The sequence below is a fragment of the Mastacembelus armatus genome, chromosome 24, assembly GCF_900324485.2.
Source record: "Mastacembelus armatus chromosome 24, fMasArm1.2, whole genome shotgun sequence".
In the NCBI taxonomy this organism is placed as follows: domain Eukaryota; kingdom Metazoa; phylum Chordata; class Actinopteri; order Synbranchiformes; family Mastacembelidae; genus Mastacembelus; species Mastacembelus armatus.
Window position 1 is genome coordinate 15,870,607 of NC_046656.1, and position 12,337 is coordinate 15,882,943.

The following is a 12,337-nucleotide window of genomic DNA, read 5'->3' on the forward strand; positions in this document are numbered from 1 at the left end:
ATTGATGCAGTGTTGTCAGTTTTACTTTGTGTTTGCATGTGTGGACATTACATCTTTTTAAAACTCTACCATCAGCCCCAGGCACAGAGAAGAGCCCTCACTGTGTCCCAAATTATCAGAGTATTGTTATTAAAAGAACATTTACAGCTAATTATCTTTTAGAATCAATGGAATTATAAAAAAACATACTTTAACAACATTAAATAATGTTTGCATTATGTTTGTATAACTGTAAACTGTTACTGTAAATGAACGTAGAAAGTATACCTGCCTGACACCATCTCAAAACTACCTGAGAGGAAGATGTTAATGTCAATGTATGAATGTGGTTATGCCCCTTTCTGTTGTTTGTACTGGGCTTGTCAGGTGAACTGGGTGGAGCCCAGTTAAAAAAAAAAAAAGTTTCCTGCATTGAAAGGCTCTTAAACAAACAGCATAGTGAGCAGTGCAATGACCAAATCTGGTATTCACAAGTGTGGGTTCGTAAATCTGAACCCAAGTGACTGTTTGACGTGTCTTGATTGTCACAGACAAAACATCAGGTTTATGTATTTATTTACTACACACTGAATCATAGAAAACACTCAGCAGGTTGTTTATAATCATGGCTTTGTTGGTTCTGTAGGAAAGAAACCCAGATGTGTAATTTTGCAGCTTCTAATTACTGCAGAAAGTAGTGATTAAAGACTTATGAATGTGACTCAGGTAGAAATAATAACAGTATTCAGCTTTTTCTGGCAGATACAGTTATTAATGTTCTATGAACAGTTGTAATTAAAGTAGTATATTGCTCTGAGTCAGCAAGTTACATGTGGTGATATACCTGTCCTTTTTCATCCACTTATCTGAGGTCAGGTTGTATTGGCAGCAGGTTGAGGTAGTTGAGTGGTTCAGTATACAGTGGACAGCAAAAACTGTTTCACCTACCTTGGTAATGTCCTCATGAAAAATATTCCCCAAACTTTAAGCTATCTTTCACTTCCATATTACTGCATCCAGGAAACCCTTTATAAATTTATATATCGTGAAAGATTAATGTTTTGGCAACAGGATCTTAGGATCTGAGGTAGTTCCAAGTCTCCTCACTGTGTGTGTGCATATGTCTGTCTGAGAGTTTCTTGTGCGTGGTGAGTCTCACTATCTATGTTTGTCACCGTCTTGGAAGCCATCCCGTGCTGTAGCCAGATCCCAGCGTGTAGCCTTACTTTGATTTAACAAGAAAACTGCAGGCCTTGTCCTGTGGGAGAAGAGAGAAATTTGCTGCTGTTTAAATGGACAGTCTCCTCAGTCACCATACGTGGCTTTATTGATTATCGATTGTAAGAATGCAAGATCAAAAACCCCTTCAGTTCTCAGATGTCGGTGAGTAGCTTATGACCTACCTACAACTCAGATCAGGGTTCCCAAAAACACCTCTAACTATGCATCAGTGTAATATTGTAAAATGTGTTTCATTTGCAAAACATTATTACAGGTATGTGAGTAAACCCATATGAGAACTGCTAAATGTGATGACTGATCAAATGCAAAATACATTTTGTTCATTCATGTGTATAAATTACAGTTTCCATCTCTGTTTTCTTAACAGTGGAACATGAACAGATTCAGAAAAGAACTTTCACCAACTGGATAAATTTTCAACTCGCAAAGGTAGGTTGTGTTGGGACTACATATTTTTGTGTTTATATGATAGATTCGATTCTTCAGTACTTTTATGTGTTTGAAGAATGTAACAAGAAATTGCAGGTAACCTGTTTTAATGTAAAACATTGTATATTTTTTTGTATTTTTAAAGGTACAAATTCATGAAAAACTGTAATAGCCTGCTTTACTGAAATTTAAATACTGTCTCGTTAGAACAATATTTCTGCTGTGAGTAATGTCACAGAACTGATATTTTTAACCAGCTGTTTACACTAGAAGTGACTGTATATTGGAGAGTGACAGGGGATCTGATGCAGGAAAGGGAGAGATGTGTAAGCAGCAAATTGTCTTTTGGATGCAATGCATGGCTCCATTTTTTTCCTAGTATTTATCAACTTCACTACAGGCCCGTGTTTGAGATAATTTGTCTTCTGTGAAGTATATTCCAAAACCTTCTATTACACCAGAACATTTGATGAAAAGATGCCGATTTATATTTTGCTGGTGAAAAGTGACATGACATCATCTTGTGGTTTGGCTGTAGCTGATATAAAGCACGCTGTACATGCTGACTCACTGGTCAGTCAGTGAGGTGCAGGAAACAACTTGGCCTGAATCTCTTTGGAAAGAGACCTTGAGCTGCATGTGGCGCTTGCCTGTAGTATAAATAGTGCTTCAGTGGAGCAGAGCGGCATGTAATCTGAACTCTGCCACCTCTTCATAGCCTCAGGTCCATAATCACTTGTTCATAACTTTCCATCTGTTATACCAATCTTTGATTCCACTGACAGTCCCCGTCTGAAATGACTTTATGTCTGGAGAAAAACATTCACTGTTGTGACTCTGCCTAAAGCTTTGATGCAGAAATTCAACTGTTTTTGAATGAGTTGGAGTTTAACTTCTGGGTTATGGGTTGTATGTACAGTATGTGGAGCATTTTAAAATATGTCACTGTGCAGTAAGTGTTAATATATAAGGTATTTTTAGAATTACAATAGAAGGATGAGACCAAGTCAAGTTCCTCCATACTATATAAGTGATAGTGTTAATATAAGTGTTTCCCACAATGCAGATCACATTTCCCATGAACCTTGTAGCTTTTTGTTGCACTTCCTATCTTTTAGATTTCCACATTGGTTTACAGAAGGATAAATATTTGAGAACAAATGTTTCCATCAGCCTTTTACTCCTTTCATCTTATGACCTGATTAAAATCTAAAGTACTTCCTGTTTTGTATAAAATGAAACAGCAACTAAGACACTGTGACCCAGACAGCTGTCTAATTTGCCATCTATTTGATGTTTTGCTAGGTCACATCTGATTGATTTAAATCAGGGGTGCCCAATCCTGGTTCTGGAGGGCCACTGCCCTGCTTGTTTTTTAACTATTGCTGCCCTACCCACTGCTGATTACCTGGATCAGATGTTTTCAGCCAATCAGAAGCTGGGGGATACCATTTCGCTTTGTCTTCCCTCACTTCCACCTTCATCCGACATGGTATCTTCCAGATTCTCATGGACTGAACACACCTTATCCAGGTAATCTGCAGTGGGTTGGGCAGGGATAGTTGAAAAACATTTGAAAGACAGTGGTCACCCCTGATTTAAATGTTTCCATTGCTTGTATCTTATTTGACAATGCATTTGCTTTCAGTTGCTGCTGTAAACTCTGCTGTTTTGACATTTAAAAGCAAAGTAACAAGAACAGTTACAGTGCAAATACTTTCATCTGCTGTGACCCATGATAAGTATTTACTGTGTCTCCTCACACACTGTAGTTAATGTGGCTGCTAAAGTCAGTGATGAATAATAGATTTCACATAAACCCAAGCACTTTGCATTTGGATGTGCTGTGCATCAGGACATTTCAACCAGTTCATTTTGTGTGTTGTTACAGAGATCTCCTCCCTCCTTTGTGTCAGACCTGTTCTCTGATATTAGAGATGGGCCACAGCTGCTTGACCTGTTGGAGGTGATGAGTGGCCAGCCCATGGTGAGTTACTAATATAGGTAAAGTGAACTTGTATATTCCTCCTCCAAACCGGTACGTGTTTGGCAAAAAGCCCAAACAGCACAAACATTTGAAAATAAAAATTACTATGAAAAATATAGCTGATGTTATTTGTCTCTATAGAAAAGGCAAAGGGGCCAGGGATTATTCCAGCAGAGAGCCAACATTGAAACAGCACTCAGTTTCCTTAGGAAGAAATCTGTAAGTTTCCACACAAAAACAGAGCATGTGAACCTGTATTGTATTTTAGTTGTAACACTTGTTGTTGTTGGTTGGTTTAGATCAAACTGGTGAACATAAACATTTCAGATGTTATAGATGGAAATCCTTCAATCATCCTTGGCCTCACATGGACCATCATTCTCCACTGTCACGTGAGTACTAAAGTAAAAGCAAATTATTACATCCACCCCATATGAATCTACTTTAACTGCTGCTAGTGTGCAAAAAGTAGGAGGAGAAACCGAAACAGCAGAAACAAAGGGAACAGCATCTTGTGATGAATTACGAATTCATCATAATGCTTGATATTGATTATTTTATGTACCATATATTGTTTCACTGTCTGTATCTTAGATTGAGGAGCTGGCCAGCACTCTGTCCTTCAGTTCTCGTCATTCCTCCCTTGATTCTTTGACCAGCCTGGACTCCTGGTCTGGGAGCCCAGTCCCAGCTAGTCCAGTCCCTCCTGGTCGGACATCTCCCCTTTACAGGCGCTTCAAAATATCTGCCAAAAAGGCCCTGCTTATGTGGGTCAGGGACCAGTGCCAAAGGTGTTTTTTTTTTTTAACCATTAAGTTTATGTTTAAAGCAGTTGTTAGATTAATAAAACAATTTTTTTTTTTTACCTTTTTTGTTTTCATTGTTTATCTGCCTTTTTCTCTACAGGGTCGGTAGCTCTGTCAATGTGAAGGATTTTAAGTCAAGCTGGAGAAGTGGAGAGGCCTTCTTGGCCATCCTGTGTTCCCTCAGACCACAGCTGGTTGATCTCTCACTGGTGCAGTCCAAAAGCAACCTGGAAAACCTGGAGGAAGCTTTTTACTTGGCTGAGCGGGACCTCCACATCCCTCGTCTGCTGGAGCCCCAGGGTGAGGCTGATGAGATTTTGCATGACTGTTCACAATAATGTTTATGTTTCTGCCTAACAAGTAATGTAACAGACCACTGATCCCAACCATTTGTAAAATCAACACCCAGACGTAGAGGATGAGGTGTTGAGGTGCTAAATTCTTCAAAGCAGTAAGAGTATTTAAAATGAACTGTACTTAAGATATAAACATATAAATAACATATTAGTAGTCTTAACAAAATTAAAGCTGGATTTACTTCATGTTGTTTGACATGACCCTTAATTCGATTTCCTGCCAGGCTGAATAATGTATTTTTTTTCACCTCAGATGTTGATGTTAAAGACCCTGATGAAAAGTCAATAATGACATATGTGGCCCAGTTTCTGCAGTACTCTAATGACCTGCCAGGACCTGATGACCATTTACAGGTTTGCAATCAAACTCATATTAGTAATCATGGTTTCACATCGTACTTTATTTTGAATAACTTATGAATGTGATGTTGCCATAAATCAGGCATGCTCTTTGATTTGCAGCTATACTGTCCTTTTTTCCTCTGTATAGATTGTGTCTCCTTGGATTGAGCCAGTTTAACAGACTAATTCCACCAGTTTGTGTTTAAACATAGTGATCATGTTTTTAGCTCTCCAGGTGGAGATTGGAGTCTTTTTATTATTGGCTATATTTTTACATCAACCGATCTACAGCACGTCTATGAATCCACAATCTCCTGCATGAAACCGAGGGGTGTTAACTATCTTCCCTGTTTTTCATGATCTCTTATGGTGGTGGTGTAGCTGTTTCCTCTGGATCAGCCCTTCTGTTTCTCCCCTGTGAATTTGCCTCTTCACTTTACTCCAGCAGCTTCTGTTTCAGCGATACATCAGGTAGTGACACACCAAACAAGGAAATTCTTCTGTTAATATTTGTTCACTTTTATTGCTTTCCCCAACACAGTAATTTGCATTAATGAGGCATAGATAGATAGATAGATACTTTATTCATCCCCCATGTGGGAAATTCTGAATTTTTATCATCAAAAATGTGATGTAGATGATTAATCTGATTGCTAAATTTAAAAAAACACTTTGTTGCTGATGTTTTCAGGCATCACAAATCATTGAGAACTGAAACACACTTGGGAACTGTTAGCACTGAACAAATAGCCCACATACTCACATTGTTTTTAACTTTGGTTTACACTCTTCCAGCATTAAAATATTCTTATCAACAATTTAGGTCTCTCCAGGCAAGCAGGCACAAGAGATGACTTGCTGGCTACAGCAGGCCTACCAGGAACTCACAGAAGCATGGGAGAAATCAAACTACGCAGAAAAATATCAGGTAAAGCAAAGCACCAGAAGTGAAGTTAGAGAACTTTGGTTTGTATATTTTGCATTGTTGCAGAACGATCGAGCTGCTGTGTGTGGGTCACCAGGTGTTTCAGAGCCTTGTCAGCTCCTTCACTGAGCAAAGGAGACCAGTGATGACTCACCTTGCTGCCATGAGACACTGTCCTGAGCTGAGCCAAGAGCAGCATGCTCTGAGGACAGCATGGGATCGTCTGGAAGAGGAGGTGAGGAAATGCTCTGTGGATAATCAGCAGTAGAGTCACACACTACGCTCCACTGCGCTGTGTCTTTTGTGGCCAGGTTTTGTACTTATTATGTATGTGTGTCTCCAGCTACAGAGATGTAAAACAGACCTGGACTTGAGTCTTCCTCCTCCTCTGAACACAGTGGTTGTGTGGCTGCAGTGTGCAGAGGCAGAACTAGGAGAAGGAGGAGGAGGAATGAAAGACCATGCAGATGCTGCAAAAGAAGCAAGAGCTCGACAAGACACGCTAAAGGTTATTTGTCCTGTGACGCTATCAGAAAATTTTGTTCTAAAAATGACAATTATTTTGTGCTCTGAAACTTGGAAATGGCATATAGATGATATGACACAAATGAGGTAGATATTAATATCTACAATATCTTGTGACTTGTGACATGAAACTTGATGCTGTCATCACTGAATGTGCTTATTATGTTGTTTTGTGCTTCAGACTTTAATTAAGGAGATGAGCCACCACATCCAAACTCTTGATGGCTACCACAACATGGATGATTCAGGAAATATAATAATTCCCCCTGACAAGCTTGATGAGATAAAGAGACGGTACATGACATAATTGTTTAAAGCCAGAAATATTAATATCACTGATATCACTAAACAATATGTTAATTCTTACTTTCAAACAGTGTAACCCATATCCGAGTCACAGCAAAGTATCAAGGGATCAAGCTGGAATACCAGGAAGCCTGTCACACTGCACTGGACCTCCTGAAGCGTGTCATTGCTAAGGTCCAGACCTGGAAAGCTCCCTACACATCAAAAGAAGCTGTACATGTACTTCTGCAGGACTGGCAGGTAAGTGTATTCTCAATCTTATTTAAAGTCATTACCACAATGATTTGAGTTAATTTTCTGTGGATTTGATAAATAATACACATACTTTATCTTATAAATGATTGGTTTGTTGTCTAGGAAACAGTGGAGCGCCAAGGCATGCTTTTCATTCTGACTGATGCTCTCCAAAAACTGAAGGAGAAGGGAAACGCTTACACCAGCAAGGCAGCACTGAGTATGAGCTAAATGTGTCTGTGATAAGAGTTCTGTAAACACAAAATCCTAGCTTCATTGTTGACTTCTACCCACTCTCCACTGCTCAGGTGAAGATTCCCAGCTTGTTACACATCAGGTGAAGGAAGCAGAAAGTGAAGCTGAACGGGTCACCCAGGTTGTGATGTCTGTGAGAGGGACGATGGAGAGGATGGCATCTGCGTGGGAGACTTACAACAGCTGCCATACTTCTCTGCAGACGTGGCTGGAACAGACAGCACAGGCTCAGACTCCTGCTGTGGGAACACAGGTGATTCTCACCATACAGTTTAATGTTTACATTGAAGGAGTCATGCTGCAAAAAATAATGTTGTCTCATGTTTTGGTTACTGCAGGATATGAATCAATGGGCATCATGTCAGGCTAAGCTAAATGAGACAGGGAACTTTCTTGTTGAAATGACAGACACTTCAACCAGCAACAGCCTGGCCAAGCAACTCAGCAAGGTCAACATGCAGTGGGCTGAATGTATAAAGAGGACAAAGTTTGTGAGTATATATATTCTCATTGTTCTTTCTGATATTTCATGATGGGGCTGCTAAGATTGAATGAATATAAATAGAATCTATATTTTACAGAATTTATCTCAACCAGTTACTATCTTGTAAATATTGTCAAAGGTTATAAGCTTCTTTTCAGTTTTACTGATTTTATTTTGAATGTGATGTAAAGGGTAACACAGAAGGCACAGAGATAACAGGAGCGATAAAGGTTCCTTCATGAAGCATTTCTCTTTTAGGAAGTATCGTCACAGTCCAGTGTCAGTCCCGTGTGTCCTCAAATGGTGTATTCACTGACCCAGGAGGCCACTTGGCTACTGAGGCGGCCACTGGAAGTGGCCTCTGTGCCATTGAAGGCTAACAGACAGAAACTACAGGTGGATTTACATATTAACAAATAAATGGGTAGATAATAATATCAATTGTTTTTAACTCTTTACATTCTTGAGTTTGCCTTTTTTACATCTACTTACAATCTTCTTTACTTCTAAGCTACTGAGAAAAAAAATGGTCGAACAGCAGCTGTCATCTCTCAGTCCATCCCCAGACTTTCAAACAAGTTATGCAGAGAGCAGCAAGCAAACTCTCCCACAGGTACTCTCCAGTAAAACTCACTGACTCACTGCTTTTGACTAAGCCCATTCTGAAGCCAGTATTTATTGAATCGGTTCAAATGCTATTATTCTGTAAATGCAGTGCTAACTACTCAAATACTGGAATGCTTTTGTTTATTACTGACATTTATCCTGTTTATTACTGACATTTATCCTGTTCCCATGGTGCCACTGTGTTGTCAAACTAAGGCTCAGTCCTGGAGTAACTACCTATATATTTACTGTGTATTTGACAGATGCTGGCTGCAGCAGAGAGTACCTGTGGAGAGCTGCAGCGGGCTGCATCCAGGCTAGAGGGTCGTCTGGCTGAGCTGCACCACTGGAGCACAGATGCCCTGGACTGTTACCAGTGCCTGAAGGAGAAAAAGCACAGAGGAAGCTCTGCACTGGATCCTACAGCCAAAGTCAGTAAACAGAAAGCTATTCATTGATCTAAAGTTTAGTTTGTTACGATAGTTTGAGTGACACAAGAAACCAGGCCACTCAGACACGATTTCGTCTCACTATAGTACAACTGCAAAGCATAAATAGATCGAACAAAAATCCAGTTGCTTGGCTTAGGTCCTTAAAATGAAGTGATGCACCATAGACCACAGACAAAGTAAACTATATAATCTTCTCCAGGTGCTGATTTCACGAGGCTTACAGCTGGAGAGTCAGGTTTTAATTGAGGGACAGGACCTGCAGGCCCTTGTGGCGCGAGTACAGAAAACCTCTCCTCTGTGTTGCCTGAGTACCTCTAACATGCAGGACAGGATCTTGGATGCTGTTGCCCACTGCCAGGTGAGTTAAATTAACATATAGTGATTCATTTCAGTTTCTCAACAATTCTTTATATTCATATTATGCGTATATTTGCCGTTCTTTAGGAAATTATTGGAATGTTTAGTTCACTTGGATTTAAGCGACGTGTGGGTGAGCCAGTCCATCAGACACCAGAGACAGGGTTATTTCTTGTGGCCAGATCCAAACAAGTGGACCAAGTTGGGAATGTTAAGCTGCAAACCCAGGAGCCAAGTCAGCTTTGTGTCCAGATTCCATCTCATGCACCTCAACAAAGCACAAGAGGTCTCCAGGGTTGGCCTAAAACCCAGCACATGAACACACAGGGTGAAACAACCACTGTTATACCCCCCATAGAAATCCAAATGCTGCCTCAGTATTCAAAGGAACCAGAACATCATTTTGACTCAGTGGTGGTGCAAACCCCTGTTGGACTGATGCCTGCAGTTCCAGAAGAAAAGGAATGGTCACCCTGCTCTGAAACTCGCATATCTAAACCCAGAATAATAGGACAACCAAACACTCTTCAGAGTAATAAAGCATCTCCACAAAAACCAATCATGGTCCACAGTGAAGTTCATTCAAAGGCCCAGTCAATGGCGAGGAGCAGGCTGGAGAAGGCAAGGTTTCGCCTGCAAGGACGTATGCAGCAAGCCATCAAGTTATTTGGTGGCAAAGAGACTTCAGTGTCACAAGCCAAGAAGAAACAGGTACATTTTTAAATTAGATATAAAATATTAAGGCAAACACCACTACTCTTGTTTTTAACCTATAGAAAAAGGTTTACGCTCAGAACACAATTTTAACCTTAGTGATTAGTTTTAGATTCCTACTTTTTCATCCTTTGCCAAACATACACGCTTACACTTGTAAATAAATGTGAGACGTTTCAATGCGACTTTAAAGTCAGAACCAGGTTTGGACTTGTTTATTTCTATTTAACACGGTTCCTTTCTATGTTTTTAGACTAGTCTTGCACATCTGGGAAAGTTATGAGAAATTAGTAAAATGTTTTAAAAACAGTTTGCATGATCGTGGGACATTAGGGCTACTGTACAACATGTTCAGGAGCCAGGGGAAGTTGGAGTAACAGGTACAGAGTGTTGAAAAGCTCTGAATACCGCACGAAGTTACGGCTTTTGAACGCATCGCAAGCCACCTGAGCTCGATGAAGACAAGGTGCGGTTTCAAGAATAAAAACGCTCAAATTCAACCACTGCTAAAATATACCCTGCACTAACAAATATAAACCAAATGATTATTTAAATACAGAGGTAAATGTTGGCTGATGACCAGATTTACTGCGAGATTATCGTTTTCACAATTTAACTAGCTTGTCCTCGATAATGTAAAGGTTTGCTAGCTAAGTAGCTAACATTAGCTAGCATTAGCTGCGTGTTTACGATTTGTTTAACAACTTGTTTTGTTTGTGATTTGGACACTGTGTGTTTTAGCCTGACCTTAATCAATGGGAACAGCCTGTGTTTTGTTTTTAAACTTTAAGAGATAATATTGTGATTTGCAGACACAACCTTATTTGTCCAGGTGGACAAAATACAGTGAAATCGCATTTTTGTTGTTTTAGTAGAAAAATAAAGGTTTTATAAAGATAAAACAGTCGCGCAGTCAGACCTAACACTTTAACTATTGTAAGATTTTTTTTTGTGTGTATTTGGCATTTGGTTATTCAGTGGATATAGGCAGTTTCAGTCACAGCACCATGTTACAGGCCCCCTGTTCTCTTTGTTGCTGAAGATGGTCCATTATGAATCAGACCGGGTGTTTATTGTGCTGCAGAATGAATCTGTGACTGATCTGAACTGTCTGATGCCACTGTGCCATGGATAACAGTCTAAAGATCTGAGGTGCCCTAAACCTTTGCACACTAATTTGTTCTGAAGAGATTTTTACAGAGGAATCTGTTAGTCTAGAGCTTGAGCCCCATCTGAAGTATCATCCTTAGAAACAATCATGTCTTGAAAAGAGTGGGAACCCTGTTTATGTCCTTCGGTAAATGCAGCATCCACTTAGATCTTGGAAAGCTCTAATATAGGGACACAGTCTTTAAATGACTGTGGTGTTTTGCTTTGTGCTGTTGCCAGTTTGATTTTGTGTATTTGTCTAGCTATTTGTCTTTGTGTGCAGAAAGCCTTAAAGATCCTGCAGCCTTCCATCCTCCAAGAGTTCCTGGATGCAGTGGAAGGATTTGGGGCCTTTTGTTCTGGGCCTCAGCTCCAGGACCTGATGTTCCTCTCTGATTCAGTCAGAAGGCAGTGGGAGGTATGACAGGGGTTGGTAATGGAGTTTGTGAGAGACTGATCAAAAGCTCTATCAAAAACTGGTTTTATTAAGTTTTTAACCTAATAATATGGTTTTAATGATATACTAAAGGAAGGATTAAATACATCTTTATTTTACAGATATAAATAAAATCTAATCCAGTATCAATTCCTGAAACTTAATTTTACTAATTCATTCTTAATAATTGATTTGTGTTTGCCTTCCCATTAATTTCTGTTTTAAAGACATGATAAATATACTTTTGTCAGTTGTCATATACCATAAAGATAATTATATTTTTATACAGTGAAAAATTCTCTGTTTTGATAGTGATTTTGCCTTTATGGCTTTTTTTAAAATGCTGGTTAAAATAATTTTTTACACTTTTACTTTTTAGAGTTTTAGCTTTATGTATTGTCCCAAATAATCTACTGGTATTTTTTCTACAGCCCTTTCTATCGTTATAACCTAATTTAACTTATCTTAAGGATTCTCTTTAAGTTAAGTGTCTGTGTCACACTCAGGATGTATGCAGAGAAATGGCTGCCTTCATTCCCATATTATGGTCTGAACTCAGGAAAGGAGAGCAGTCATTTTATATTGTGCAGTGTGTAATGCATACTAACGCTCTTCATAAAGCTACTGACCAGACTGACCACAGCTCTTCACAGCAGCAAGAGGTACCCGAACACTTCTGTAACAGGGCATTAACATTTAACTGTGTGGCAAACTGTCTTATTCTGAGAGAAGACCTGATAACCAGTAAAAATA

At 39.4% G+C, this 12,337-nt stretch overlaps 1 protein-coding gene across 2 annotated transcripts in view; it reads left to right on the plus strand.

The window, feature by feature from the left end:
• Positions 1-12,337, plus strand: part of syne2a (spectrin repeat containing, nuclear envelope 2a) — a 65,348-nt gene that overhangs the window by 956 nt on the left and 52,055 nt on the right. Inside the window, exons 3-25 of one of the 2 annotated variants that reach the window (XM_026318309.1) lie at positions 1,589-1,650; positions 3,542-3,637; positions 3,779-3,856; positions 3,937-4,029; positions 4,232-4,428; positions 4,544-4,743; positions 5,053-5,153; positions 5,523-5,612; positions 5,965-6,069; positions 6,164-6,301; positions 6,410-6,574; positions 6,773-6,885; positions 6,969-7,137; positions 7,255-7,351; positions 7,440-7,639; positions 7,725-7,877; positions 8,129-8,266; positions 8,382-8,483; positions 8,740-8,907; positions 9,128-9,286; positions 9,373-9,996; positions 11,432-11,566; positions 12,091-12,246. In XM_026318309.1, coding sequence (XP_026174094.1) covers positions 1,589-1,650; positions 3,542-3,637; positions 3,779-3,856; positions 3,937-4,029; positions 4,232-4,428; positions 4,544-4,743; positions 5,053-5,153; positions 5,523-5,612; positions 5,965-6,069; positions 6,164-6,301; positions 6,410-6,574; positions 6,773-6,885; positions 6,969-7,137; positions 7,255-7,351; positions 7,440-7,639; positions 7,725-7,877; positions 8,129-8,266; positions 8,382-8,483; positions 8,740-8,907; positions 9,128-9,286; positions 9,373-9,996; positions 11,432-11,566; positions 12,091-12,246 — 3,539 coding nt within the window. The remainder of the gene's footprint in view (positions 1-1,588; positions 1,651-3,541; positions 3,638-3,778; positions 3,857-3,936; positions 4,030-4,231; positions 4,429-4,543; positions 4,744-5,052; positions 5,154-5,522; positions 5,613-5,964; positions 6,070-6,163; positions 6,302-6,409; positions 6,575-6,772; positions 6,886-6,968; positions 7,138-7,254; positions 7,352-7,439; positions 7,640-7,724; positions 7,878-8,128; positions 8,267-8,381; positions 8,484-8,739; positions 8,908-9,127; positions 9,287-9,372; positions 9,997-11,431; positions 11,567-12,090; positions 12,247-12,337) is intronic. The other variant, XM_026318310.1, reaches the window with a different exon arrangement.